The sequence below is a fragment of the Falco biarmicus genome, chromosome 3 (genome assembly GCF_023638135.1).
Source record: "Falco biarmicus isolate bFalBia1 chromosome 3, bFalBia1.pri, whole genome shotgun sequence".
Taxonomy (NCBI): Eukaryota; Metazoa; Chordata; class Aves; order Falconiformes; family Falconidae; genus Falco; species Falco biarmicus.
In genome coordinates, this window is record NC_079290.1 from 95,838,494 (window position 1) to 95,866,239 (window position 27,746).

General features: G+C 42.9%; 1 protein-coding gene across 1 annotated transcript; it reads left to right on the plus strand.

Annotated features, from left to right (window-relative positions):
* The first annotated feature begins 2,362 nt into the window (after positions 1-2,362).
* Positions 2,363-27,201, plus strand: SYCP2L (synaptonemal complex protein 2 like). Its single transcript, XM_056331508.1, has 29 exons — positions 2,363-2,398; positions 3,706-3,730; positions 4,751-4,836; positions 4,969-5,057; positions 5,161-5,195; positions 6,014-6,156; positions 6,626-6,678; positions 7,044-7,089; positions 7,838-7,930; positions 8,016-8,076; positions 8,481-8,629; positions 9,458-9,536; positions 11,882-12,000; positions 12,419-12,494; positions 12,656-12,731; positions 14,630-14,678; positions 15,788-15,843; positions 16,477-16,531; positions 17,122-17,278; positions 18,352-18,401; positions 19,514-19,610; positions 20,035-20,126; positions 20,292-20,355; positions 22,115-22,246; positions 22,996-23,114; positions 24,423-24,517; positions 25,983-26,082; positions 26,164-26,222; positions 26,709-27,201. Exons 1-29 carry the CDS (start codon positions 2,363-2,365, stop codon positions 26,821-26,823), a joined length of 2,406 nt encoding a protein of 801 aa, XP_056187483.1. The 3' UTR covers positions 26,824-27,201.
* The last annotated feature ends 545 nt before the right edge of the window (positions 27,202-27,746 follow it).

The window sequence follows — 27,746 nt, forward strand, 5'->3', positions numbered from 1 at the left end:
GATATTTGAAACTTTTCTTAGGAATTAAGGCAGGAAAAACCAGCCTTTGGGAAGGGAGAGGGCGAGTAAGCGGTCTTCAGCTTTTGGACAGGAAAAGTGTTGTTGTCTCTCCCCCCCCCCCCCCCCCACCCCCCCCCCCCCCCCCCCCCCCCCCCCCCCCCCCTTTTTTTTTTTCTCTCAAAGGAGGAAAAAAGTGAAGAACGGCATAGAGAAGTGAATGGTGATATGGCAGCCAGGATGGAAGACTACGTAAATATCTTTTAAATGTATCTTTAGCTTTATCTTACAAACAGTTATATATATTTAAATATGTAGTCTTCACTGGATATGGTGTGACCTAGAATTTTTATTGAAAGGGGTCTGCTGCACCTCCCATATCACATTAATATTTTTGTTAGTATGGGGGAAAAGAGCGATTGTAACAGTTGCGGGACATGGTAAGAATTATAAAATGAGTGTACTAAAGGAGTTGCTTGTTAATCGGCATCCTTTGAGATTACTCGGTTTGAAAGGTCCTGTCTCTTTTGGAGACAGAGACTGATGTTTCGCCTTCAGATGTAACGGCAAAATGAAAGCAGAGAAATGAATGAAGCAAAACCAAATAAAAGCCTACAACTTTAAAAATAGTGCTACTAGTTATTTTCTCATCATCAGTGCTGCAACACTTTAATGCCAGCTGACGTGGCTTGTGAGTGGTTTGCTTCCCCTCCCTCTGCAGCTCGAATCGCTTCTCACCGATGCTTTCAAGGGGAAGGGGTTTCAGAAAATCAGCGAATTGCTTCAAGAGAGAGAAGTAGAACCTCCCCAGAAATACAGCAAAGCTCTCTTCAACCAGCTAGACAAAGCACTGAGAAAGGCAAGTACCATAAATTATCTGAACAGTTGTAATGCCCAGCTCTACAGGTGTCGGAGTAATGCAGCACGGTGCCCTGTGTTTCTGTAGGAGCTGGACAGGAATGAATTCCAGAATGTGTCTCTGCTGCTGAAATGTATTCAGCTCTACTTTAAAAGCGATCTTCAAGAAGGGAAAAGTTTGTTTATTGAGCAAGGACTGGTAGAAAAGATAAGTATTAATCTTACTATACAAGTTACTAATGTGATTTAAGGTTGCCTGTGTGAAGAAGAGAACTCCAAGGAAGTGAGAGCTTGAGGATGGCTTCTGGGCCACGGGGGGAAAAAAAAATATTTTTTTAATATATTGCATGAGCTGATGGGAAAAAATACTTACTTTCATTGCATTACTTTCATTATACAGCAGCTGACATTTGGCTTCACTTATTACCTGACTTATGGTTTTGTGGTGTGGTTGTATGGGGTTTTTTGTTTGTTTGTTTTTTAAGCTGACAGTGGAAATAGAGGATGAATTTTGATGAGTCCTGTTTGTGAAATGATATAGAATTTCTAAATGCATTTTAAGTGCTCCAACAAAATACAATTTTAGTAATAGAAATGATGAACAGTTTGTGCTTTTATAATTTTAAAACTGGCTGCTCTTTATGAAAGTCTCTTTTTAGGTAGACAGTCAAACCAGGTGTGTTTAATTTGCAATTGCATTTTATCGTCTGGCACAATATTGATTTCAGCTGGTAATACTTGTAGTAGCAGAAATGCACCAGTGCTGAAAATGAGCAATACCTGGATCTAGCATAGCTAGGAGGGAACAGTTAACATCTCTCTGTTAGCAGAGTCATATCAAGGAGTCCTCAGTCCAAAATGTTGTAATCCTACCTTGTAATTATGCTTTTCAGGGATACAGCTGCTCAAGATTCCTGTACAGAGAGATTATTAATGAAGTTTGATTAATCTGAGCTCTGTACCTCCAGTGAAGCATAGATTTCTAGTTAGCCATAGGGGTGTGATGCCATACACTATATTAAAATAACATCAAGTGTTAAAATAATGGCTTTGAAAAAGCTGGATGAATTTTTTAAAACGTTATTTTGCTGTGAATTGATCTTCTAGAAATTTCCACAGGAGTTACGATGCCATTAGCAGTGTGCATTGTGTCAAGGAGGTCCTGAGCACCAAGAGTGGGTGCCTTGAGATGAGAAAGAAGGACAAAAGGAGGGAAGGGGGGGAATAAGTCCAGCTGAATGGGTACGAAGGTGGCGCTTCTCATGCTCTCCTAGCAAAATCCTAGTTCCTTAATGCCGTGTAGCTTCGATGCAGCATATGACTCTGAAGTTTAAGGACTGAAAAACCTGTCTCTGTGCATAAGGTTTCCTGCAGATGTATCTAGTTGAAAGATTATCAACCCTCCTTCCCAGGTTTTAACTGATTCTTTTAACTTTACCTGGTATCTTGGTTTGAAAGAACGAGAGCATTTGTGAACCTCATCGACCCAAATGAGAATAAATCTTTGATGTCGCTTCTTGAAGACTTCTTTGACTCTGCATTGGTACGTATGTGCATGAAGGGGGCAGAAGGGTCACATTTATTGGATAAGAAAGCCGTTGTCTGCAAACGGTTCCCTGTTAAAAAACGAATAGTTACACAAACCTTGGTCCTAGGACTGAGCCTGGGATGCAGCTCAGGTGGTGTGGAGGGGCAGCACCCAGCAGTGTGCTCAGGGCTCGCGTTAGGCTGAGGTTTGACACACCTGGGAGAAGCTGCTGTGGGGCTGCACAGGGCTGCAGCATTTTCTTGTTTTCTAACATAAAGCCAAGTGTTTATTTTTTGCAGGAAAATGTGCAAGAAGTTCTGATGTTTTGTAAACAAAAGCTTTTGTGCCAAAGCTCTTTTTTAGAGCATAAGTTACTGACATTGAGCTGCACCTTATGTACGTGTTTGACGAGGTGGTCCTGGTGATTTGGTCCTATGGTGTTTGAAACAGCAGATTTAAAGAATAATCTGACCTGCTTACAGTTCTTACTTAGGTTTCTATTTTAAATATTTGTAACTTTAAAGGTATCGGAGTCCTAAGTGATGTAAAATTGCAGTAGGAAGGGTACTTTGGACTTCTTTACCCAAGCTGGTCCCCCAGTCTTGCTGTCTGTAGCTTACTGGAACTGTGTCACTTTGTGCATTGGTATTTGTGTGCATATTTATGATTATTTTTAGGAGACTTGATAAAAGATATTTGGGCAAACCCAATATTCTTCTTTGTCTACTAACCACATGGAAATCATATGAAATATTTTAAATTATTGATTTGTCAAAACTTGATCTCTTTTTCTTCCTTTTCCATTTCTTTCATATGCTTTCACTGTGGAGGACAAAACGCTATTTGTTTGGGTTTTGGTTTTTTTTTCTTTAATTTTTTTATTTTATATTTTATTTTCCTTAAGGGACTTTAACACTCTTCAGATACTACACGTTATGATATATAGCACTGTAGTAGTGTGTAAATGCAAAACATGTTTTTACATAGGCCCATAGGTGTAATAAAAGTAACAAAGCGATGCCACGATGTGGGTTTTGCAGGCGACCTGAGGGCACCGCACTCTCAAGTGCTGCTGAAATCCCTGGGGGAAGTGGGTGCCTTGTTCCCTTTACTCCCCCTACATAGTGCCCACCTGGGGTGACCAATATGTGACACACCTGCATCAGGCAGCACTGTTTTCCCTGATGTGGGTACACTGATGTTTTATGTTATTTCACCCCTGGAAGCTGTGATGGTGGGGGCATAAGCACCTCAGCGCTTTGAGTGCTGTGGTTCTCGGGCTGTGGCGTGTTAATGAAGGCTTCTTTCGCTTTCTCCGTCAGGTGATTTGCCGGTGCAGCAGTGAAGGTCAGTATTTTTTCCCCCTTCTGTTCCTTGATATCCTGAATCTCAGTCTTGGTAACACGTTTCTTAATTCTGCTTGAATTCTATCCCCTTCCTCTTCTCCCTTCTGCTCCCTTCCCCCTCGTCCTCCCTGCAATGTCTTCTTTCAGTCCTCCTGCTGACTTTTCTCCCGTTAAATTTCATTGTTTAGATCAGAGCACAAACCCTTTTACCATTCTCTTTACTTGCTTGTTTTGAATATGCTGACAAAAACACCTAGCTGGGGCATCTTGTCTAAATGGGGGGCATCAAATATTTCACTTGCTTGGAGTAAGCGGCGCTTCTGAAGGGAGTTTGGGCGAGAAGCTCTGCTCTTGCACGCCTGTTCATACTGGCTTCAGATGTTATTCCCTTGCTGAAGGCAACCAGCGCTGCAGAATAACGTGGTAATTCCTTCAGCCACCCTGACAAGGCAGAGGGAGGGATGTCTGTCCTCGTTCACTTCGGTGGGTAGGTTTTTCTCTGTGGCTGCTGGCTGTCCATTAAGGCAGGGGAGCAGGTGCTTTCAGAAAGCACAAGTACCCATGTGTCCAGACATCCAGGCTCACAAGGCATGTAAAAATTAAACATTACATTGTGGGCCAGGTAACACGAGCTTATTCATCCTTGTAGCTTGTTCCAGTGGGACCAAAGTGGGCATGAGTGTCTTCTGGTTAATACTCTAGTGGTTTGCTTTGTGGACTTTGACAAAAGCTGTGTATTACGGATTTATCTCTTGCAGTTAGCAAGTAGATTCTCCTCTCTGTACCCATTTAAATAGTTACCCAGGCCAGTAGTTAAAAGTACCTGGAGCTTTTTTTATGGAGAAGTTACCAGTTCCCTTTTCTGGCTAGGATTAAATGGTTGGAAGCTTTGTTTTAATTTAAAACTCATCCGCAGCTGGGATATTTTTACTCCTTCAACACAACAAGCTGTAGTTGCTTCAACTGTCTTATATGGAGACCAGCTCATTGCTAGCTGTAACCTTTCCAATGATTTTTCTAGGGAAGAAAGAGCTGGTGAATTTATTTTTACCTGAACTAGGGCATCTAGTGACAGAAGCAAACATTTGCTACTCTCTGCGGCATGAGGTAAGACTTCTACTAGGAGAAGAAAATCACAGATAGGTGTGCACAGAAGTGTGTGTAATTAGATACGGAATGTGAAAAATGTTACTCAATTATTTCACTTTCCCTTCTGCCCCTTTTTCTGTTGGGGGAAAGACTCTGAGGACCCTCAACTCTATACTCAACAGTGTCTCACGGGAACAGAGAAAGAAATTCCCTCTGTCCGAGGAGATGTGCTCGCTCACGTGAGTGGCTTTCCCTCAAGCTCCAGTAGCTAAACAGCATCTTTGCTGCAACAAGACTTAAAGTTATTTCTCTGCTTTAACTTGTTGCATTATGTCGTTTCAGGAAAGACCTTGCAAAAACTATACTGGAGGTTGGTGGTAAGAAGTATTTAGTGGTTATTCTTGTGAAGCTGGGGTTCTCTGGCTTTACTTAATCTGCTTATTTATTATGTTATATAATACTATTACATTATTATTATTATTTTTGAATTATTACAGTAATTTTATTATTATATATAATATTTATTTATTATAATTGAAAATGAATTATAATTTTAATTATTTCCTTGTCAAGAGTTGATTTGGGAGGAGGAAAGTTGGGTAGTACTTTAGGAAAACATTATTCAAAAGCTGTTAGATGCGACAATGCATTAATTCTTTCTAGTCAGTAATTCATATTGGTTAATAAGAAAAGCTAAACTGATGTATGTTGAAAGGTAATGAGATCTGCTTTATGTATGTGTTTACAAAGTACGCTGGCTATTAGTCTTTAGAAAACAAATTTTAACTACTTTGCCATGATATGGACAACCTTCTGTTAACAAGGTTTGCAGTCTCTTGAGTGAAATCTCTTTTTTCTTCTCCTAGCAATAACACTTTCTAGGGTGTTAGCATGGCATGTGAAATGAAACTTAATCCTGGGGAGTCAGTGATGAGGCGCCGCTCTCATCCCCCCCGACCCCCAAGAACATCTCCTGACACATGCAGGTGTTGTGGTTAGTGCTCCACACCCTGACCTCACTGAGCTGGGGATGCCTGGAGCTAACGCTTGGCTGTTACCCTCTGCTGACTTCCTTGGTGAAGCTGAAGCTGGCTGATGAATGCGACTGTAGCATATAAGTGCCAGAGTAGCAACGTTATAACTCTCTGTTATGCTGGGCTGTGATACTTACCCTGTGCTTATGTTTACCACCTAGATTATGACCTTCAGGTTGCCCTTTCAGAAGCACTTTGTAGGTTAATGACAAAAAAATGGAGGGATGACCTTGTTCACCATTGGTTTGAAGATAACTATCTTGCTGAAGCTTTCAAAGAGATCCAGGATAGAGAATTTGAGACGGTGAGGGTCTTTATTTTGAAAACAACATACTTGACAAGTGTGTATAGGGGCTAGTTTTGGTTGAGTTCGGTCAGGACGTCCTTGTAAGAAGTTCCTACAAAACTGATTTTTATTAATACACAAAGCTATGTAGTTATTTGTGGATGGTGTGTGTGTGGTGGTGGTGGTTTTTTTTGGGTTTTGTTTTTTTTTTTTTTAATCTGGCAAATATAAAATGGCATATTGTTAACTCAGAAATAGGAGCTATTTTATTTTACTTCTAAAGCATAAAAAAAATTTTGTGGTTTGTTTGGGGGTTTGCTGGTTGTAAGTTGGGTCCAGCCATTTGTAGCAACTTGAGTGTTTCTTTCCCTTTTCAACTGACCAGTTGAAAGCTTATAACTGGAATAGAAGTTACACAGCCCAATAGAATAACTCTTTGCAAAGGAAATGTAGCCTCATTTTTAATAAGATGCCATTTGTCTTGAAGGACTGCAGAAAGTTTCTTAACAAGCTAAATGAAAGGCTTGGGGATGAAAGCAGGTAAGCTGTGAACCAACAGAATAAACTGGTGCTGGCATTAGTGCAGAGGGGAAAAACTAGGATTGTAAACTGAGCTGGGTTATATTTTAAAAAAATAGTAATTTAAATCACATATGAATAATGAAGTTCTTAAGATTTTATTCATTTTAATGGTGGGGTTTTTTTTTTGAAAGTAAAATCAATGAAGACAGTGCATCACTAATAAAATACTGTATTGTCTGAACTTCTCCTAGCTTAATTTACTTTTAGGACTTTATTAATTATTTCTTGAACAATAAAATCAATAACCAATCTTAATGATTTTATCTTTGATAAAGTTGAACTCTGATGTTGACTGTATCATGTGAAGTCTGCTTTTCTTCCAGAGTCTATTCATTTCCTTGTATGTCTGCTTTTGCTGACGTGAACGAGGTAATAGTCCTTAACACTGTGACACCTTCCCTACAGTGTTATTGCTGTTAAAATGTTGCTTTGTGGTATATGTTGGGTTTGGTGGTTTTTTTTCTCCTCTCCTTGCTGCTGACTTTGCTTTTGTATCAGCCAAACGATGTAGGCAGCACTTCTCTTTCAGGCGATGACAGAAGAGAGATCTCTAAAAAGAAATAGGATAGGACAATGCTGATTCCTCCAGCAGAGCTGCTCCCAGGCTGCCAGAAAACAAGAGCAGCCTGATGTCCATGTAGGAGAGGCCGTAGCCGCAGTTACGGATCCTGCACGTTGCTTTGCTGGTCTTTAAATGTATTTGCGGCACCACTCCTTACAGTCGTATCGAATCAAAACCAACTCAGTGGAAGCCAGTTCCCCTGCTTAGGTTTATTTCAAGTGCTGAAAGCTACTAAAAGCTTTTGTAGAGTCTTTCTCACCACAAACACTGAGCATTTGTGTATCGCCTTTCCCTCGGCTGATGCAGAGCCACGTCTGACTGTGGGTATGGCCGGCTGAGCGGCAGGCTGGCAACTCGCAGGTTGATCCCAAGTCTTATTTCTGCAAGGTGTGTATATGTATATACACACGTGTAGGGCAACACTTTCCAATTTTTTGTTAAAGAAAACTGAGAATGCTGCAGCAGTTGTGGTGTGTGTTTGTTGTGTGGTGTTTTTTTTTTTTTTTTTTTTTTTTCTTCACTGGGAGCAGCAGCGCAGCTGTTTTTCTTCCCCAGGTGAAGAAGCCACCAGATGAGAAACTGGAGGAGTTCTGGATTGACTTCAACGCTGGCAGCCAGAGCGTGACTTTCTATGTGGACAGTAACGGGGTAACAGCAAAGCCAGGTGGCCTTGGGTTAGCATAACGCTGACTCCGCTCAGCTCTTCTGATGTGATGGCTTTGGTTTTCCAAAGGGTGCTCTTTGGGACACGGTGAGGCTGTCGAAAGAAGCCGTCAGCGGTTACAGCCTGAAGGGTAAGATTTCCCAGCTGGCATTGTATTCCTTTTGGCTGTGGGTCCACAAGACACATGGAGCCAACCTAAAATTTCACCATCACCAAGGAGAGTTTCTGTGTCTTCTCCTGTCTCCCTGTTGGTCTTGTTGGAGGTCTAGGGGCCCCCTTAGCACAGTAGCCCACCCTCCCTACACAAGCAGGGTGTGTTGAGGGGTCACTTTATAGATGTATTGGGGAACAGCATAATTGTCTAGATCCAATGAGAAAGAAATGGATGAACAGAGGAATTGGAAATTCAAGGTGTAAGAGACTTTTTAAAAATCCCAAACACTAATTAAGATTTTTTTGGGGTGGCACACTGAATGTCTTGCTCTAAAACAGATTTAACTGTTTTATTTGTTTGCTTGGGTTTTTTTTGCCCAGAGGATGGTGGACAAAAGATTGTTACAATTTATATGAAGGTTCCTGCTACTTTTAACAAAACCGAAGCAAGAAAAATCAAAATAACTTTCAGTGCTGACTTCGACATTTTAAGTATACTTGGAAAAGTTCTGGGTGATGAAAAAATGATGGTAAGCTCTTGGTATGAATGTTTTTTCTTTTCTAAACTATATTTTACTTGATATACACTGGAAAAAAAATCAGTGGTTTTGTTTGGGGTTTTTTGTGTGTGTTTATTTATGCATGTTCATTATATATCTGTCTTCCTCTTGTAGATTTTTGACCCACTGTTTAGATGTTCTTAACTTTGGCCTGAAAGAAATTAGAGACTTTAGGAAAGAAGTTTCAAGGGACTCTAATTTATGGTTTAGAAGCTGGAAGGTTAAATTGGTTTGTTAATCAATTCAACGTGTTATGATTACTTTTGCCGTGTTTCTGAAGTAGTAAATAAAGCCTATGGCATTTAATTGCATAGCTAGAAATATAAATGTGCTCTCACATTAGCTCGAAGCACTAACATTGCACAGGATGAGCAAACTGACACAAAAACCTGGAGAAAAGGGGTGCTGGAAGACTCAAATCTTAATAGTACTTCTAGATTAAAAGTAGAGTACACTTGAAAACCTCAAGTTTTTTATGAGCTATTGTAAAAACGTGGGGGATGTGTGTGATTATTTTTTTTTTAAATCTTAATATGTTAATTTCTTATACTCGTGATTTGTTTACACACCATGGGGTTTGCACAAATATTGGTGTGACGGTAAATAGCTGTAGTATAGTGGCTGTCATTTATCCTTGTAGGAGCTGAGTCCATTCTAAATAGTCAACTCAATTAGCATCCAGTGATTTGCTGCTGGCGTTTAACAATTGTTTGTTTTGTTATTAAGTAGCTGCCTTAACTAGATAAAGACTTTACTGTTTTTAAGGTCACTTCCCATGAGATTAATTCACACCAACAGATAGATATGGCTGAAGAGGAGTCTGTCCATGCTGGGGAGCCTGTCCATGCTGGGGAGCAAGCCATGCAGAATGAAACAGGTGATTTTTTTTTTTTTTTTTTTCAGAAATTATTGTTTTATTTAATGAAATTTAAATTGTTTGGCTTTCAAATGAGTATCTTCACTTGCAGTCCACAGCTCGTGGTCAACCACATGACACCCCCCACCCCCCCCACCCCTCAAGAAAAAAAAAAAAGAAACCCCCAAGTTCAATTTTCTACTGTTTGTATCTCATGAGCTTGGTAACTGGTGCTCATGCAAATGCTGAGTCCCAGGGAGCGAGGATGAGGCACCGTGACCATGGGCTGCTGAGGTTGCATGGGAAGGGGAACTGCTCGTGGAGACGGGATCTGTGTGCTGGCAGGTGGCTGGCAAGGCACACCTCTGCTGCTGGCTGACCTCTGACGTGCCAAGCGTGTGCAGTGGTGTTTCTCCATCTGCAGCTGCAGTGGGATGCACCCACCTCTCCTCCCTTCTTGCTCGCCCTGTGCATGGTTGGTGGTCTGGCTGTGCCATGCAGGTGCCTGTGGGAGATTCCTTGCAGGAGGGGACGGTGGCATCTGTGTCCCCGTGGAAGCACAGGTCCTCTGATGGACCAGTGCTCACACCTTGGCACTTAACGCGCTCTCCTCTGCGCGGTGGGGTGTGTGTGGTGGGGCAGCCTCTGCCGAGGCTTCCTGCAGGGATGTGACTTCTGTTCCTTTTCGGCAAGGGGATGTGATAAAGAACGGTGTGCTCCAGTCCTCTTTCCCCACACAGGGTGAGTGATGCCCTGGAGGTGCCTGGTGCTGCAGAAACGCTCACCTGCAGGCCCTGTCTGTAGAGAGCTGAGTGGCTACGCTGCTCCTGTCTGCAGGAGGTGACCTGCTGCCACGCGTAGGGGCAGTGCTGCTGGAAATACCTTGTGTCACAGGGCTGTCCCTGTGTGTGCCCCAGCTACAAATGTGCCTATGTGCCTTATGGTAGGAAAGCCTCTTAGCTGGACCTGGAATAGCCGTTATTTCCTTCTTCTCACCAGCCTAGAGCAAGTGCTTTGTATTTCTTCGAACTGGACACACCGAATTTTCTGTGATCAAGTGGTGCTGTCTCTCGCGCTGCCAGTGACCATCTCCTGCATGACATCTCCTTCCAGCATTGTTTGATGGGTTTCATTTTGATCCAAAACATGCTAGATGTCGAGCGAACACAGAGCCTGAAGTACAGATGTGATGCTTGGGAGCCTGACCCAAAGGAAGGTCCAAGCCTGGCGTTTGTCCAAGGGGAAGAGAAAGTAGCTTCTTTCTTTCCCTCTACCCTGCTTTGCAAGGCTGTGACCCCTAGTCTTGAGGAAAAGCTGCTTTCAGCACAAAGGCAAGAGGCGTGCATGATCAAATTGATCATCAACAGGCAATGTTTCCTTAGCTCAATTTCAGTCTCAAATTATTTGGGAGGTGGCTTTTTTTTCTGTACAGTGATCTTTCCTTCTTGAAGGCCGGGATATGTCCTTGCTGCAAAACTGGCTGTATTTCAATTTTTGAAGTGATTACTTTTTGTGCAGATTGTTCCTCGGTGTAACTTGTTTAAGAGAGATTTCCACATCTTCTAAGGTTATGAACTCACAGCTCTTTCTACTGCCAGCACCCACCGTCTCAGAAATGGATCACGAGTTTGAAGAGCCCTTAGGTTAGGTAGCGTTCTTTCTGTGCTGATATTAAAACCAAATTTTTACTTTCCTCTTAGTTATTGTGTATGTCAGATTTCTCCAGGTGCATAGTAGAAAGAGCTACTTCAGCTCTAAATGTCTGAGGCAGTAACTACTTTGGTAGTACTCCTCATTTTCCTCCAGTTACAACCCAGAATGAGCTAGAATGGAAGTCCTCCAGATCCTGGAGGTACAGGTGAGGGAGAAATTCCTTCATTAGTGTCCACCATGAAACACGCAGAGAGGTACAAGGTGGACACTACTCCTTGAAGCAAGCAAGGAGTACAAAGGGCAGAAGGTAGTTTATCTGTAGCGACACAACTTTTGCAGTGCCCAGTGGACCTTCAGTGGAAGGAAACAGAGGTGGTGGAAGATCCTGCTGGTTTGTTGTTTTAGTTGGACACAAAGGGTTGTTCCATGTCTTCCAGAACTAAGAGCCAAGGTAGAAATAAGGTGATAGTTATATGTATTTATATAGTAAGAGGGGCTTGGAAGGGGTACACTCAAAATGCTGTTGATTTCGCTTGGCAATTCTGTATAATCTGGAGATTTTTGATGGTTCTGTTCTATTAAAAATTTTGAGATGTTTGTGCCTGTTAAGTTGTATCGTTATGCTTCTGTGCACGTAAGCAAGAACGGAAAAGGGTGGTGGTGTGTGTATTCAATTACTGCAATGACCTTCTCGCTCAACTGCTTTTCTGCAGCAATACCAGAGTCCAGCAAACCACAGATGACGGAAGATCCTTCAAACTTTGGGAACGTGGAGACTCTATCAGACAACTTAACCTCTCAGCACAGCCAGCAGTTAACAGGCACCGTAGCAGTAAGTGTTTGGTGAATGGTGAAACACTCCTTGTGCCCTTTTTTGCCCTCCTCCAGTCTCCCTTTTTTATAGGTGTGGTTAAAACCTTCTTTCAAAGAAAACTAGTTTGTACCCAGATCTGGCAATGTTTTCAAACTCCATCTTATATCAATGTTTGCAATTTTGGCAAAAGTGCTTTAAAAAGAAAGAAGAAATTTTGCTACCCCTTGTAAGGGGATGGTGGGATGCTCTTAGTGAGAGTTCATCATATCACTTATGTGCAACCTAAAATGTTTTTGTGTGGCTGATGATGAGCCTGTCATCCAGCTGTGGCCACAGGCTAGCAGTGAAAATCTCTGTTCCTAAAAACCAACCAACCAACCTCACTTCTTTATCAGTCGTATGCATGCTCTGTTCATGGTTTCATGTCTCCGAGCAGAAAGTGGTTAACTCTGGTGTCACCGTGAATACAGTGAACCAGCAGCCTTACGTGGAAGATGCTAACCAAGGCTCAGGTCAGGCGTGGCTCCCTTCAGTTCCTTAAGTCTGACCCAATTAAGTGTCCCCCAGGTGACATGGTGAAGGGTCTGCTTTTGTGGGCCTTACAGCAAAAAGCAGATAAAGTATTTCATAGTAGCTCCAGCGGGTGAAGCTGTAGTTTCCTTGCCTCCTTCAGCAAAAAAGTCCAAAACTTCATCTTCAAGGACGAAAGCTAAGCCTAGGCGAGGGTCTCGCAGACAAAAAGTTACAAGGTGGGCTTTTTTTCTGTTTTGTTTGTTTGTTTTCCCTCCCCTGGGGTGTTAATGCATGTAATTTTGAAGTTTATTCTATCGATTATTATATGAAAAAACCCAAAAGTTTGTCTTGCTACCCTGGCTAGCAAGGCTGGCTGCTCAGAGTTACAGCACTTTGGAGCTGCAGAACTGTGATGTTTGGTTACTGGCTCGGCTGCCACTTTGGTGTGAATTTTCTTTCTCATCATGAATTTAATTCAAGTACAGGATGAGTGTTCAGCTGTATTACTGGGAGTTTAGCTTCAGCTGTGTAACCAGAGCTCACCAAATATGTAACTGTTCATAAGGGGGATCGTGACTTTTGTGGAAGATCATGTGAACATGAGTTCACCCCCTGCCCCAAACTTTGCAGGACAGCATTTCTTATAGTTAATGAGTTGGACTTTTGTGAAGTGACTGATTAGCTTTCTTCCCTACACACCTTTTAAACCACTGCTTTGATGCTAATTGGTGCAAGTGTTTTTCCCTGCTAGTACCTCACAAACCGACTCTTTGGGTTGTAAATGAACAGGCTGCCCAGGGAGGTGGTGGAATTGCCATCCCTGGAAGTGTTTAGAAGACTCATAAATGCGGTACTTAGGCACATGGTTTAGTGATGGACTTGGCAGTCCTGGGTTAACGGTTGGACTTGACTATGATTCTTTCACAAATACCTAAGCTTATTTTTGGCACCACGTGTCCTACAGTTTCAGGATGGTCTCTTTGACCCCTTCCCTCATGCACACACGTGGGTCCGCTGGTGTTCCAAGCCAGCGGCACTGCGGGCAGAGGCAGTGGAGGGTTTCAAGGCTGTATGCAGCCTTTTTGCACCCTCTTGCTGTGCTCTGTGCCCAGTGCTGTGTGCAAGCTAATGTCTGCTGCTGGGCAGGAGAGCAAACGAACTGTACATAAGGATCTCCCCTGTGGTTCTGGTGGTTCCGGGGCTTCCTTGGGCATCCTGCTTCAATCCACTGACTCAGCTTAAAAAAAACCCCACTCAAGCGTTTTGATGAATTTTTTATTTGATTGTAGATAAGAATGGGAAAACTTGATGCAGGACTTCATCATTACTGCAAGTTCTGTGTTTTAAGACCAAATAACTTGACGCAGCAAATAGTTTGTAGTAAAGCAGGAGCAGCAGTGTAGAAGTTAGTTGAAAAACTCCTTAGTTTGGTCATTCTGCTCCCTCTAGTGTTTCATCTGAAAACGAGAGTTCCTTTCCCTCGGGAAGCTTTAACTAACGAGCAGCTCAGTTCTTTTTCTTCCACTAGTAAGTACGCCTCCCGGGTGTGCTGCGTGTTGAGCAATAATTGTAGACTTTTTTTTTTTTTTTTTTTAAAACATGGTTACAATCTGGAGAAAGAACTGAAGATACGGTCAAGTTTAAGTGTTGAAAGACATGAAAACAATCTAGATGCATACAGAGAAGCGATTAGAGAGAGAAAACATTTAAATATTAGAATTTTCAAAACAGTTAAATGCATTTTTCCCCCCTTTTAAATGTTTCTGAAAATATTTTCCCATTTATGATTTCTTCCTACCACATACTATTATTGGTGATGTGGGAACAAAATGTCCACTATGTAAACAGGGATAGGCTACCTTGTATCTTATTTCTCTTAAAATTAAAATTTTACAATGGAAAGAGCTAGAATCAAGACAGACGATAGAGACTGTGTAGGAAAAGAATGAGTGCTTTTGTTTAGAAGCTGAGAAAACAGCATTTTTAGGCAATAAAGTATCTGTTTACTGTATAATGGAGTTCATAGGGGAGGGGGGTGAAAACAAACTGCACTACCCCCCCATATTCTTAGTGAAGTTCCATAGGGTGATTCTTCATGATTGTAAGTCATTGCCACGTATATGTTGTCTTGCAGGAAGGAAATCTATGACTTTGAAATCTCAGATGCTGCAAGTCATGAAAAGGTAAAGTTGAGACAGAAGCTGTTAGGAGATGCGCTTCAGGTCCCCGCCCAGCAGCTAACAGCAGTAACTTGAAGTAGGGGCTATCTCTTAGCACAGAAATGTGGTAAGGATGGAGACACTGTTACAGCAGGCAACTGAGAATCCGAGGCTCTTGTTTTTTTCTGCATGGTGCTATACGTGGCAATTTTTTGTTTTGAGGTGGGGAGAATGCTCATCACTACTTGAGTTTTGTGGTGGATAATGTATGATAAAATCAACTGCAGCTTGAGCTGTTGCTGCAGTGAAGCTGTGAGGTCGAAGGCCAGCCTCTGCTTGTGTCTTACTGGTACTGAAAGCAGATGGAGTGTCCTTCACTGTGCTCCTAGAGGCTAAACCAGAAGAGGCTGAAGTCCGTTCTGAGCCATGCTTTGCAAGTTAGAAATCCCTGGTTAAAGCCGGTCTTCACAAAACTTTTCTTGGAGTTCTGCTTGACTCATGTTTACAGACTGTTAGAAAAACTGAATAAAAACGAATCGTTCTGCCTGATACCAAAGTTTGACCAGTGTGGGTTTTCTCAGGAAGCTCAGAACTTGCTCCCGATGGCTTCCATCAAGACGGCTCCATGCACAAACCCTTTGGCTGTCAGCCTCCTCCCTGGGGTGGGTGCTGCCGCCTGTCAGCTCAGCGGCGATGGGTGCTGAACGGGCACCCCGAATTTCTGTTTGGAACTGGACACCTTCCAACCCTTGCTACTGCCACTGGGTGTCAGCATAAAGCCCTGCTCCATGGTACCCTGTCCCTCTGTCCCTGCAGCCCTGCCCAAAGGCTGGCTGGCACCTGCAGCTACTAGCAGCGTTACTGCTTCAAATGACGTCTCTTACGATGTTATTGCTTAAAATAAACGTTATTCGTAAAGCAAGGAAAAGAGAAAGTAACTCTGTTTATAGAAGGCTGATGTTTGTCTGTTATAATTTCTGACACTTCCAATCAACAAATCCCACTGTCAAAAAGTTGAATTTTCCTGCTGGACTTCCATTCCTCTAGCCCTTCTGAGTTCTGATACATCTTAATTTTGTGGTTTGTTTTATGGGATAATTTGACTTCAAGACAAATACCTGCTTCTCTTTCAGGTTGCTGAAGCCCAAGCAAAGATTCTTAGCCAGAAGGTTGCTTCGCAAAATCAGAGGTATGGGATTGTGTGTGCACCATTTATGAACTTTTTGCTTTGTGAAAGAAAAGTTCTTTGCCTTAGTTTAACTTGTTTTAAGATGGGATCAAAAAGGCTGTGTGAGTTTCTGATAAAATAATTCCTTGCTTAGCTGTCGCAGTATCTGGATGTTATCAATAGCAATATTTCAATAGTACTTGAGAATACAAAAGCTACTACAGAGAATAATGACTTCTGTATGTTTTGACAATAATAAGACTTTAATTCTCAAACACCCCCCGCTCCTTGATCGTATGCCTAAATTACCGATTTTTGAAAAAAGCTTAAACCCTCTGTCTTGCCTTGGCTACCTCCAGTTATAGCAAGCTGCCAGCGACTTGCCATCTCTAAGTACATAGCCTTTTTTTTTTTTAAAAAAAAAAAAAACAACAAAAAAAGTGCTACTTTCCAGGTATCCCCAGATCGCTATTTTCAGAAATCAACCAAAGAAGCAAAATTTGGTGAATGACTGGCATTATCAGTTTGGTTCTCCTGTTGGTGTCTCGAGGAGCCCCCTGTCCTTGCTATTTGGCTGTGACCCTTCTGTGCTGCTGTGATGTGCTATTGCAGCGTCTGCTCGTCTTACTGGGGTCTTTCTCGGTTACTTGGCAGGAGTTTGAAAACAGGAGACAAGAACAAGGAACCGGGCAAGCTCAAGAGAAGGCTGGTAGGTCATCTGTGCTTTTTTATCCCTTGAGCCTTTGGTTGCTGTGTGTGTATCCACCTATACAAATTGATTGCACCCTTAAAGAGGCTGAAGTTTGAGGCTTAGCCAGTGCAGAGGTGGAGGAATGTGAGCCTGGTAGCCTCAAAATAGTCTGCTTGTTGCTACCGAAAACAGTGCTTAGGGTGCACCAGGACTGCCAGACCAGCGAGTGAATGTCTGTGCTATTTTTTTTTTTTTTTTTTTCTTCTCGCTGCACTCTTGGCTGCAGCTCAGGCATGCTGAGGCTTTCCTCCTTCCAAGAGCTCTTTTATCTAGATACAGAAGGGAGGGGGAGATGAGGATGGAGGATGCTGTGAACCCCATGCTGGCAAAGGGCAACCATCTGCCTCTTGGTGTTTTTTACACTGCTGGTTTGACAGTTAACTGTTGCTGTTTTGGCAGATTTCACAGCTTAAAATGCTTTAGGTGTTGTACTGTGGGAAGGAAGAAATGGAATAATTTGGTAGTAGATGAAGGGGGAATAGCCGGGGGGCTTCTGGGTGAGTGGAGGGAGCTGACCGAGCAGGACTCACTTTTTATAGTGTCTTTAGTCCAGTTACAGGAAACATCTTTTCTCTGAAAGCAGCGATGAAAATAGAAGCACTGGTGAGAGCGAAAAAAGCTGGATCCTTGACTCTCAGAAAGAGCTGTTGCCAAAATCTCTTGACTATACGCGAAAAAGATCCAGGGTGAGAAGTAAATTAAAAGGTAAGCTTGGTCCCCTGTTGACGCTTAGCTGTGCGTGATGTACTGTCCTGCAGATAAGTAACCGGCTGATGATGGTTTGGAGAGGGATGATTTGGCTGAATTCTGATCCAAGCAGGGGAGAGCAGCGAGGGGTGCCCCACGGGGGAGGTGCATTGTGCACCCTGTGCTCAAAGGACCAGGCTCCCACCCCCTTCCCTCAGTGGGGTTCAAACATCCAGGTGGAAATCGGGCACCTGAGTGTCTGCATGGGTACAGCCCTCTGTGCAAGTGGGGCTGAAGAGCCCACGGGTGCTAAGTTGATGCCTGTGTTGGCGCTCTTGAACACAAGAAGAGGAAGATCTCTCTGGAGCGGCCATACCTCCTCCCTATGACTTTCCATTCTTCATCTCTCCAGGAATACGACTGACTTGGGGAACAGACCTCGAAAAACTACGCAATTTGCAGACCATTGCGCTCTGCTCCCCTTCTTAAACACAGATAGGTCAATTGTTCTCTGAGAGATGTACAAAGTCAGACATAGTGTCCTCCAACAGCATTCTCTGCTCAGGCTGGACCAAGTGTGCTTCCCCTGTAGCCATGCTCCATGGGTCTGTTGGCTGCTGGAACCTCCAAATCCAAACTGAATTGCCCTGAGAGATTTTTAACGTCTCCATCCCTCTCATGGAGGATGAGCCTTGCTCAGGTGGCTGTTGGCTTCTGTAGGGATGGAAAAGCAAAAGAAAGTTGAGGGAGAAATTATGCTTTATACTGTGTTCCTATGGGAGTCATCGTTCTCGCTGCAGTGATAGCCCACGTGTCCTGGCTGGGACTTGGGGACCATCAGAGAAGCTGCTGAGCTGGCCCTATTTTTGGCAGCTGCTCTGGAAGCAGCAAGTGGTGTATATTTGCATCATGGCATCTAGCCTTGTTAGAAAGGTTGGGGTCTTTTTTGAAGCTTTTGAAGTGTTGCAAAGTGTTCTCTTGTAAATGTCTAGAAAATCAGACTCAAAACCGAGTTAGCTGTGATGCAGACCATAACTGGGTAAGGCACACGGTTTCATTGTCAGTAACCAGCTCAGCTTTTCTCCTTGCAGTGCTTCCAGTGTCTTCTGGAAGTAGCGGCGGTGACTACCCGACAAAGAAGGTAAGGAGCTGTCATCCTTAGGTGCCTCAGGTTTAAAACCATGCTGTGTGCAAAACATGTACAAATGAATGGGGAATTAGAAACTGGTTTTATGTTTCTTCTCAAATGTTCTGTTGAACTGATTTGTCTGCCAAGGATTGCTGAGACTGTATTGATCTACCAGAGAGTGGGAAAACAAGGAGAACTTACCAAAACATGGGAAACTTCATAGAAACAACTGTGCACGAACCCCAAGCATGTTGTTCTGTAATAATACTATTTACCTTTGATAGACAGAAAATTGGGCAGGAATTGCTTGATGTGACACTTGCTTTGGGGGATGCAGGTGTTGCTCCACAGGAGTGAATTCAGCTCTGGGGTCCTGCCAAGAGCTGGAGCTGCCTATCCACATACCTGCAGAAATCCCAGTTGGGCCTCCCGGGCTGTGTCCCCACACTGTCCTCTGCCCCGTTCCCGGTGGCACTTTGGGAAAGCTCACATTCCCCTCTGCATTTTGCTGGCAATTTTCAAGGTTTTTATTCCAAGTCTTGTGCTCACGCTGAGCCCTGGTTCAGCTGTCCTTCTCCACTGTCCTTCTCCACCTTCACCTATAGCCCTGGGAAAACTAACCATAGATTATATTGATGGAGGAATTAGCGGACCAGGCATACATCAAGCAAAATAAAACACAGTTTAGCAGTGGCAGACTCCCAGTGCCCAGCCATTAAGTGCTGCACATTAAATGTTTAGGAAAGGTCCCCACATAAATACAGAAAGTCTGGGACTAAACTCCCCATAACTAGTAGTTGTGTTAAGACTTCCAGGGGAAAGTAAAAGCTTTTTTCTTTTCTCTCTTGACTAGCACGCTTTTATTCTGTTCATTAAAATCTTTATATGCTATACAGCTTTAACGGCTAAAGGGAGAACTTATGCATACATTGAACTTTGGGGCGCAGATCTTCTTCGGTGTTGGGAAGACCTAGCATTGTTAGGCATCTTTCAAGTGTATTTCTGCTTTTAGTGTATTTAAAAAACCAACCAAACTAAATCTTTCGCCCCCCCAAATCAGCCCAAACCCTTACTTTCATAGTAGTGTTTAAATAAATACATGCTTAGAATCAATTTTGTTTTAGCAGGGAGCATCAAGGGAAGATGCTCAAGAGGAGATGCCAAGGAAAACAAGCACATCCAGCTCCAAGGGAGGCGATATGCCTACAGTGGATAATGCTGGTATTTCTTTTTTAATCTTCTTCAGTGAGTTAGGGAAGTTGTTTTGATATGTGTGGGTGTGCTTTTTGGGTGTGTTTTTGGTGGTGTTTGTTTTTAATTTTGCATTTTCTTCATAAGCATTCTGCCTTGTGATATTTCTTGTACTGGGTCTGAGGGCTGGATATTGTTTGTAGATTGTCTATTGACCAGGGAGAAATTTAGCTGGGGCTAATGACATGAAGGAATTGACTGAACTGATGGCCAGAAATAAATTGGTCTTTGGACTAAGTCTGAGCCACTGTCTGTTCCCTGTGTGAAGAGAGAAAGGAGAGGGTGGTGGTTTCTTTCTTTTTTTTTTTTATATGTATGTCATTAAATTGAGGTTTTTAGTCAGTATAGGATTCAACCTCTACTGCCTGTGTCATTTGGTTGATCTCTTGCACAGATGAAATGCCCTCGGAGGGGCTCGAAAAGGGTCCACTACTACTTAATACATCCACCAGGAGCTATCCCAGTGATGTGGAGAAGGCTATGCAGGTGCAGTGTGCAGCGCTTGAACTCCTCCTAACCTGCTGTCAGGCTACTTCTCGCCTAAAACCAATGCATCGAGTTGCTTTGCTTCCTATAACTGGGTGAAACCCTGGCAGCTTGTCTGCAGTGCAGACTGGATACCTTCTTGCTTTCTTTTCCTTCTCTCCTCAGGAGTTTCACAACGCGTCTGGCAAATTGTCAAGAGAAGAAGACAGTTTTAAGCGGAAGGACTCAGGTTTGTCAGTCTTGGTAATGTGGAAGAGCTCTTTAAAAGTAAAAAGGGGTGTTGCCAAAGTTCTCATTTTCTTTCAAAGACAAGTAAGTGTTGAGGTTTTTAGAGATACCTTTTGTGTAAGAAATACCTTCTATTTCTTTGTTTCGTATATCGTGACAGACTATGGTAAGATGCTTTTATACAGATGCCAGAATTCATAACTATTAAATCCTGTCCTTGATCACAGTGGAACTTGTAGCATAGCTGTTAAGAGCTGGGGATTTATAAAGCAGTGACCCAAGAGACACATGAACACTAATTTTTAATGTTTTGGAAGTACAGTGGCAACTTCGATTTAAAAAACCAAGCATCCCTGAAAACTGTTGATTTTTCTCTGTACCTAAGCATATAGACACAGAACATTGTTATAAGCAGTTGGTAAATGGTGACTTGTACTGGTGCTTTATTATTGTTGTAGCTTTTTTTAGGTAAGTGGCACTTAGGGATTTATTTGCTTTTTTTTAAACGAAACTGAACTTGCACAAACTAATTCAAAACTGCAGCGCAGTCTCTTTGTGACTGGAAACAACTGAAATTCAAGGAAAACTGAGCAGGAGTGGGCTGTCTTCATCCTAATGCTCTTGATGCTGAGGTAGTTCTGAGAGATTGTCTTAAAGTTGTTGTTGTGACTATGAATGGAGTCACTGAAGCTTTGGTCTTGGCAGAAGCATCCCTTTTCTCATGAGCTGGCTATAGTCATGTTCCCAATGGGTCTTTTACTTGTCCAGCATTTGCAGAATATACTTTCCCTGCACTCATGCATCTGCTTAATTTTGGGAAAAGGTAAGTGCTGAGGACTTTTATCACTCTTTACAGTCTTACAGTTGGAGAGGAGTTGATACCATGCAATGGCAGAAGTAGTGTTACATTCAGAAATTTCAGGTGTGGTTTGCGACTGCATCTGGACTTTTGCTTTGTGAACCCTAAATCTACCTCAACATGCTCTTCGTGATCCGACTGTCCCCCTTGCCCTGGGATCCATCACCTTCCTGCCCTATGGAGACTCCAGAGAGGTGGTCGGTCAGATGCAGATACCTCACTGAGCTCAGAAAAGTGGACACTGAGGCAGTGGAATGACTTTTTTTTTTTTGTAAGCTTTCCTTAAAATGTGGGCTGCAGCCTTCCTCACAGTGTTCCTGAGGAATTTCCTGGGTTAAAAGAAATTGTGTGGCAACTCCAGTGAAGCTGCAGAAAAGAAGGCTATTATGGGCGTGGTCAGTTTTTTCTCTCTCTTCTGTATTTATATGTGTTTTGGTTTGGTTTTTTCTTTTTCTTCTTTTTTTTTTTTTTTTCTTTTTTCCCCCAGAGCAGATGAAACCAGCTTAGGAACAAATAAGCATAAACAGATTGAGATCTTGGGTTGGAAGAAGGAATGTAAAGAAGCTGGACAAGAGTGTGTGTGTGTGTGTTTTATTTATTTATTTATTTATTGTAATGGTTAGAGCAAAATTGTCTTTAAGTTGGAGACATGGTGGCTTTCCAGTTGTCTGTGTAGCGCTAGGCAGTCTAGTTGCCTGCTTTTGCAAGGGAAAAATACTTGCTGGTGCAGTCTTAACCCTGTCCTGTAAGTGTGATGCCAGACCCTAAAATGAAGTTGCCCGCTTTTCTGTGGCATTGGTAGTTTAAGTGGTGGTTTCTGCTTAAGTAGCTGGTAGATACTAGCACATACCTCATGCAAAAGAACAACTCTTTTCTGAAACATTTTCTGTTCTCTTTCTAGGTATATTAAGCAGCACTGTCATAAAAAAACCTAAATTTTCCAGGTGGGAAGCAAGTGATCTGTCCCCTGATGCTTCCTATAAAGCAAGGGATGCCTTTGATTCAGTAGAGAACAAAGCTGAGATCCAAACAGGTAAAGTCAGGTTGACAATTCAGGTAAAGTGTTTAAATGCTTCCAGCTTTTTCTTTTTGATGTAGAAGTCACATGGAAGCTTGAAGAGAGATATCTGTAGGGAGAGTATCTTCTCCAAAAGTCAAAACATAGCATAAGGCATGTGTTGCAGTGCTGCCATTGGGTACCACCTATGTAGAGGTGTGAATATGGGATTTTGGGTTCACTAACCATGATCCACTTAAGAAGCCACTTAATGATGTCCACACCTTTTAGTCTTTCTGAACAGTGATTGTCTGGAGCTGTTAAAAAACCCCAACAAACAAATCAAAACAAACAAACCAACCAAAAAAAAACCCTGAAAAAACCATGCAGATAATGGACAAAGTAACTGCAAAACACTGCTAAGTCCGAACAGAAGGGGGCTAGGCTTCCCTTGAAATGAATCGGAAGACAGGAAAAGTGGCCTGACTTTTCTTTTTGTTCTTTTCCCCTTCGTGCTGTGCTTTTGCCTCGTTACCTGTAAATACGTTGTGCTCTGTGTTTGGTTAGTATCATGCCTCTACTTCCATGCTGCTTTCTGACAAGTCTTTCTCAATGCCTTTTGGGGCAGTTTCCCTCCTGCTTGTGGGCTGTAGAAGAGCAAGACTAAAATTCTAGCTCTATCACAAATTGCATTCACGTGAATGACAAAGCCTTCAGTAGCAGGAGAGTTTATATTCCAAGAAGCCCTCCAGCATTGTACTAACTGGGCATGTGCTTTCTCCTAGGTCAGGAAAAGGATGATAATGTGGATGATGTATTTTTTGAAATGCCTGAAGACATCAGTGATCCAGGGGTGATTACTGCATTTGAGAGCTTCATCAGCCAACTAAAGAAATTGCTCTGGGTAACGTGCATTCTCTTAATGTGTGCTGTGTGTGGCACTTCCTATAGTATGTGAAATCACCTTTTTATCACCAGGGGAGTTGGTGCAAACATCCCATTTATATTTTGCGTCCAAAAGCAGGGTTTTGGCTGCAGCCTCTGGTTAGCCTGAAGCTCCCAGAGGTGGTCTGCACAACCTATATACTCTGAGAAGTGTTACAGGAAAGGCAGAAAGGAATTTTTAATAAGTGGGTTTTTTTTGTTTTTTTTTTTTTTGTCTTTTCAATATGTTGGAACATCAGATTTGGTTAGGCATTTCAAATACTTTCCTCAGAGGGAAAGGATCAAAGTTTTTGTGAAAGACAACCCAGAATAGTGACGGTGTACCTGCACTGGATCTGTGGGTCATTGTCAATGTCATGGGCATGTATCAAAAACAGAGAAACTCCCTTTTGGAGCACAGAGCAGTTTCACTGCGATGCAAGACTATGCAGCTTTTCCATAATGGAAAACAGCAATACAGGCTGCACCTATTGACTAGAACATGTAAGATCCACATGGACACGGTTGTGTCTTTGAGCTTAGTAGTATGTAGAGATGCTGGTTGCACGATTGGTAGTATACAAGCTGTATATTCTTGGTTCACTCAGCTGCATAGATGTGCTTGACATGCAGTGCAAGCAGCCAGCTGCTACTGTTGATTTAGCCATAACAAGTAATGTGGGCATTAAACTAAGTTTGATATGAGAGGAAGTATCTGACCCATCACAGCATCTTCCTGTGTTTAAAAGCTTTGAACAAACTAGACATGGCAGAGCAGACATACTGGATCAGCACTTCATATTGTGCAACCATGATTTTTTTGTTGTTGTTGTTTGAGCTGGTGCTAAGTGTTCACACTAAACTTTGGCACAAAGTCCTTGAGTCAAGGTAGTTACAAATCAGTAGTGAATAAAATGCACATGGTTTGCATTGGTGTTGATCTGCAGTGGTACTAACAAAGACCTGGTTTTGTGCAGTTAAGTGTGTTGCAGTACGGGGTGAAGCTCACTGCTTTGCTGGCTGGATAAGATGACCCTGACCTGAAGCTGCATGGGTTACATAGGAGTTTGTTGGTATAACTAGTGTGGCTGAATGAAATCAGTTCATATTTGGAGTGCCCTTTCTACGTGTCATCTCACTTCAGCTTAAATGTGACTTAAGATGGTTTCTGCTAAGCTGAATGGCAGCCTGCAGGGGGTTTTGCATTCCAGGCAAAGTTTTTGCAAACTACACTTCTAGTTTTTGGCTTGGGCCATTGCCCATCGCTAACGGTGCGTCCTGTGGCTAGTCACGGTACAAAAGGATGGAGACCAGTGCACAGAATGCCCTGAGGATTTCGGAGAAGAACTTGTCCACCTTGCTGAACCAGATCCATGAGTGCAGGTAAGCTGCCTGCTGCTGGCTGAAAACAGCTTCAGCTTTGTGTAAATTTTGATTGACGTGGAAAGGAATGCCTCTTTAAGTGAACCTGATAGTAAGCTACTGCACTTATTATGGTTTGTAAGGCAAAATAGCTTGTGTGTGTCTCCTGCTCCTCTGTAAGAAGAATTCCAGAAGTGTAGATCCTGTGATATTTTTTTTTTTTTTCCTGTAAAGAAGAATGGATGGATTAATTAATGCAAAACGAGCCTGAGTCGGGAGCAGTTGATGAAGCAGTCAGTCCTTAGACTGTCTTCTGATAGTCACCATTGTTCACAAATCTGTTTAAAACCCCTCTTGTTACACTTAGTAGCTTCTGTTTCTACATCTTTTAAGAAAGAGACCGGACTCTTACTTAATGAAGTGGGGGAGAAGAAAAGTGAGGGGGTCTGTTATAGACCCATTTCTGTAGATTGTTTCCATGTACATGAAATAATATCCAGCTAGTGGACTTCACAGGCACTCACCAGATGGGGCTTTAAGAAGGTCCTTGTGCTTTGCAGGTTGTCAAATTTCTTAGATAGGAGCTAAATAAAAAAAATCAATTATAATAGAAATCAATTATAATAGTTATGGATTTTTAAGTGAAATACAAGCACAGCCGAAGATATGAGTAAGTCTATCAGGCCTCTGTATCTTCTACACATTCAATTTCCAGGAGTTAGGTCAAATATATGACCTATATTCATATATGTGAAATGACAGCCTGTAAAAGTGCAAAATCCCAGGTATCAGCAGGATGTCCATAAGCAGAATTTGCTTGTTGTTAAGGTACATGGAGAAGTGTGTTTAAAAAAACAATAAAAACAAAAAAACCCCAAAACAACAATCAAACAGACAAAAAAACCCCCAAAACAAAACCAGGGGATGCTTTGGAGTTGGCGGCAGTGAGGTGCTGCTCTGTACGTTGATGTTATTAACCAAGTAACCTGGAGCCAACTAGAGCTGCAGGACAGTGGAGGCAAAACTGCGCTACCCCAGAAGGGTAGTTTCTGAAGTCACCATCAGATGATGGGTTGGTGTCCCATCACCAGGGAAAAGTAGCAAACCCAAGTGAGTTAGGGTGTTGCTGGTGAAGGTTTAGAAATCTCTGGCATCCTGTCACAACACTGTACGTGTATATCAGACTCATGGTAGGAAATCCAATTTTGTGCCAAGATGCTCTCTTTGTCTGGGGAAATCTCTGCTGAAATCCCTGGAGGCCAGGAGAATATGCCCTGGGAACCCTGTTGGGTGCTCTGTCCTGCACCTCTGTTACTAGTTGCTGTTCATGTGCTCTGTGACACACCTGAGAGCAAAACTGCCTCACATAGTTCAGCAAGGACATTTTCTTCTGCCTAAAAGGCAGGTTTGGTGCTGAAAGGGTTGTCATCTGCCTTGTGCTATTGCATGTTAAAGTGTCAAACTTACTTCTGTTCTCCATCACTAGGCTGAGTAAGCTGGAGACCTTCCAGAAGATTGTTGTTTCAGAGCTTGCCAGTCTTGAGAAGGAAACTCAAATCTTGGTAGACATGGAGAAGGATGCAGTGGTGTGTACAACTTCTTGTGCGCCTGCCCATGAAGGTACCTCCTTCCCAAGTAATGGGGGTTTTCTTTGGGGCTCTCTTTAGGACTTCTGGAACACGCAGCTGCTCAAACTGAATTCTTTCTGCAACCAGCAAAAGCAAAGGTATGTCCCTACCAGCTGCCCTGCATGGTCACAAATCCTCGAAGATGGTTAAAGAGGGCAGTAGCCAGGCTGGTGGTACCCTCACTGGTATTTCAGGAAGTATTTTGAACCCAGTATGGCACCTCTGCTTGATGGTCATTGATGGAGCCTTTGCAGCCTTGTGAGGGTTTTGCATTGGGACAAGGGTGCAAGGAGGGACTCTGTGTGGGAAGTTGTGCATGACAGGCATGTACCTCAAGAGACCTGCACCAGGATCTGGAATGAGGTGCGCCCTCTGGTCACATCTGTATCCAGGGGTCCAAGAGGGTGGAAGGAGGTAATAATAGTTTCCTATGTAAAAGGTACTGTTGGTGCAAATGCTGGGCCGAAAGCTGCAAAAGGGGGAATCCTCAGGTTCATTTTGATTGGTAAATAATCTCTGTTCAAGCTTCATCAGTAACTACTAATGCTTCACAGGCAAACTAGCCAAGCTCACTTTTCTTGCAGAATTCAGTCCATTGACTCGGCCCTGGGTGAAACAGCAAACAGTTTTGCTGATGCTATCCAGAATACAACGGTACGTGTGGTGCACAAGCAGTGCCGTGGGGGTGGTGGGCTCTGAGCTGTGGCCTGACTGAGAAGTGTTGGAAGTGAGAAAATGAAATTGAAGTCCTGGGAGGGGAAACCTTTGGTCAGCCTACATGTGGGGCTGGTTCTTTGTGAGGCCTCCGGTCCTGACGCATGGAAAGCATAGAGAAAGCCATATTTGCCCTGCTAGCATCTAGGGAAAGTGGTCCAAAAGCACTTGCCTAAGGAAGAAGGTGAGGGAAAGGACTATCAGGTAGTGATGCTTTTCCTGAATTCGTATCTCGGGGATTCCTTTGTCCTGAGGCTGTTTTCTGTGTAGTTAGTGACCCCCAATGCAGTTATCTTCTGTCCCTTTGTCCCGCTTGCCCTTGGAGTTGTGCCGTTGTGACACCTGTGTGGCTAGGAGCTCTGCAGCCCCACACCACCTTGTGTGCTTCTGTCATTTGCTTTTTCAGTCTATCAACATCTAACCTTGATGCCTCCAAATTCAATTTCTAAAACCCAAATTTATTAATTTACCTTGTATCCTAATTAAATATTCTGTTGAAGTTGTTAAACTCTTCAGAGCCTAATCACTAATTTATGGCCCCGTTTCAATTTGTAAAGGAAGCTGCATACTTTGCTAACTTTGATACAAAGCTTAGTTTCCGTCTTTTCCACCCAGTCACATGCGCATGTATTTTTGCTGCTGCTGCTGCAGCTTTTATGCATGGACCTGATGGCTTTGGGGGTTCAGCATTCCTGCCGTAAGACTGATGGATTACTGTGATGTGTGCAATGCTGTGTGTCTGCGCTGCATGGAGCTGATGAAAGCTCCCTGCATTGATGGAACAGCCTGTGTGTCCCTACAGGAGACTGGGCCTGGCATTTCGGAAAAGGTGCTGAAAACAGAGGGCTTGTTTCTTTTAGCTGTTTAAGCTGGGATCCTGAGTTTATAGGGAAATATTTCTATAGGGA

Excerpts from the sequence above, each read along its gene's own strand:
- SYCP2L (XM_056331508.1), top strand. The coding sequence starts at position 2,363 with ATGTCGCTTCTTGAAGACTTCTTTGACTCTGCATTG. Across the intron at positions 5,058-5,160 it reads GAGGAGATGTGCTCGCTCAC|GAAAGACCTTGCAAAAACTA; the intron begins GTGAGTGGCTTT and ends ATGTCGTTTCAG. Across the intron at positions 26,223-26,708 it reads TGCAACCAGCAAAAGCAAAG|AATTCAGTCCATTGACTCGG; the intron begins GTATGTCCCTAC and ends CTTTTCTTGCAG.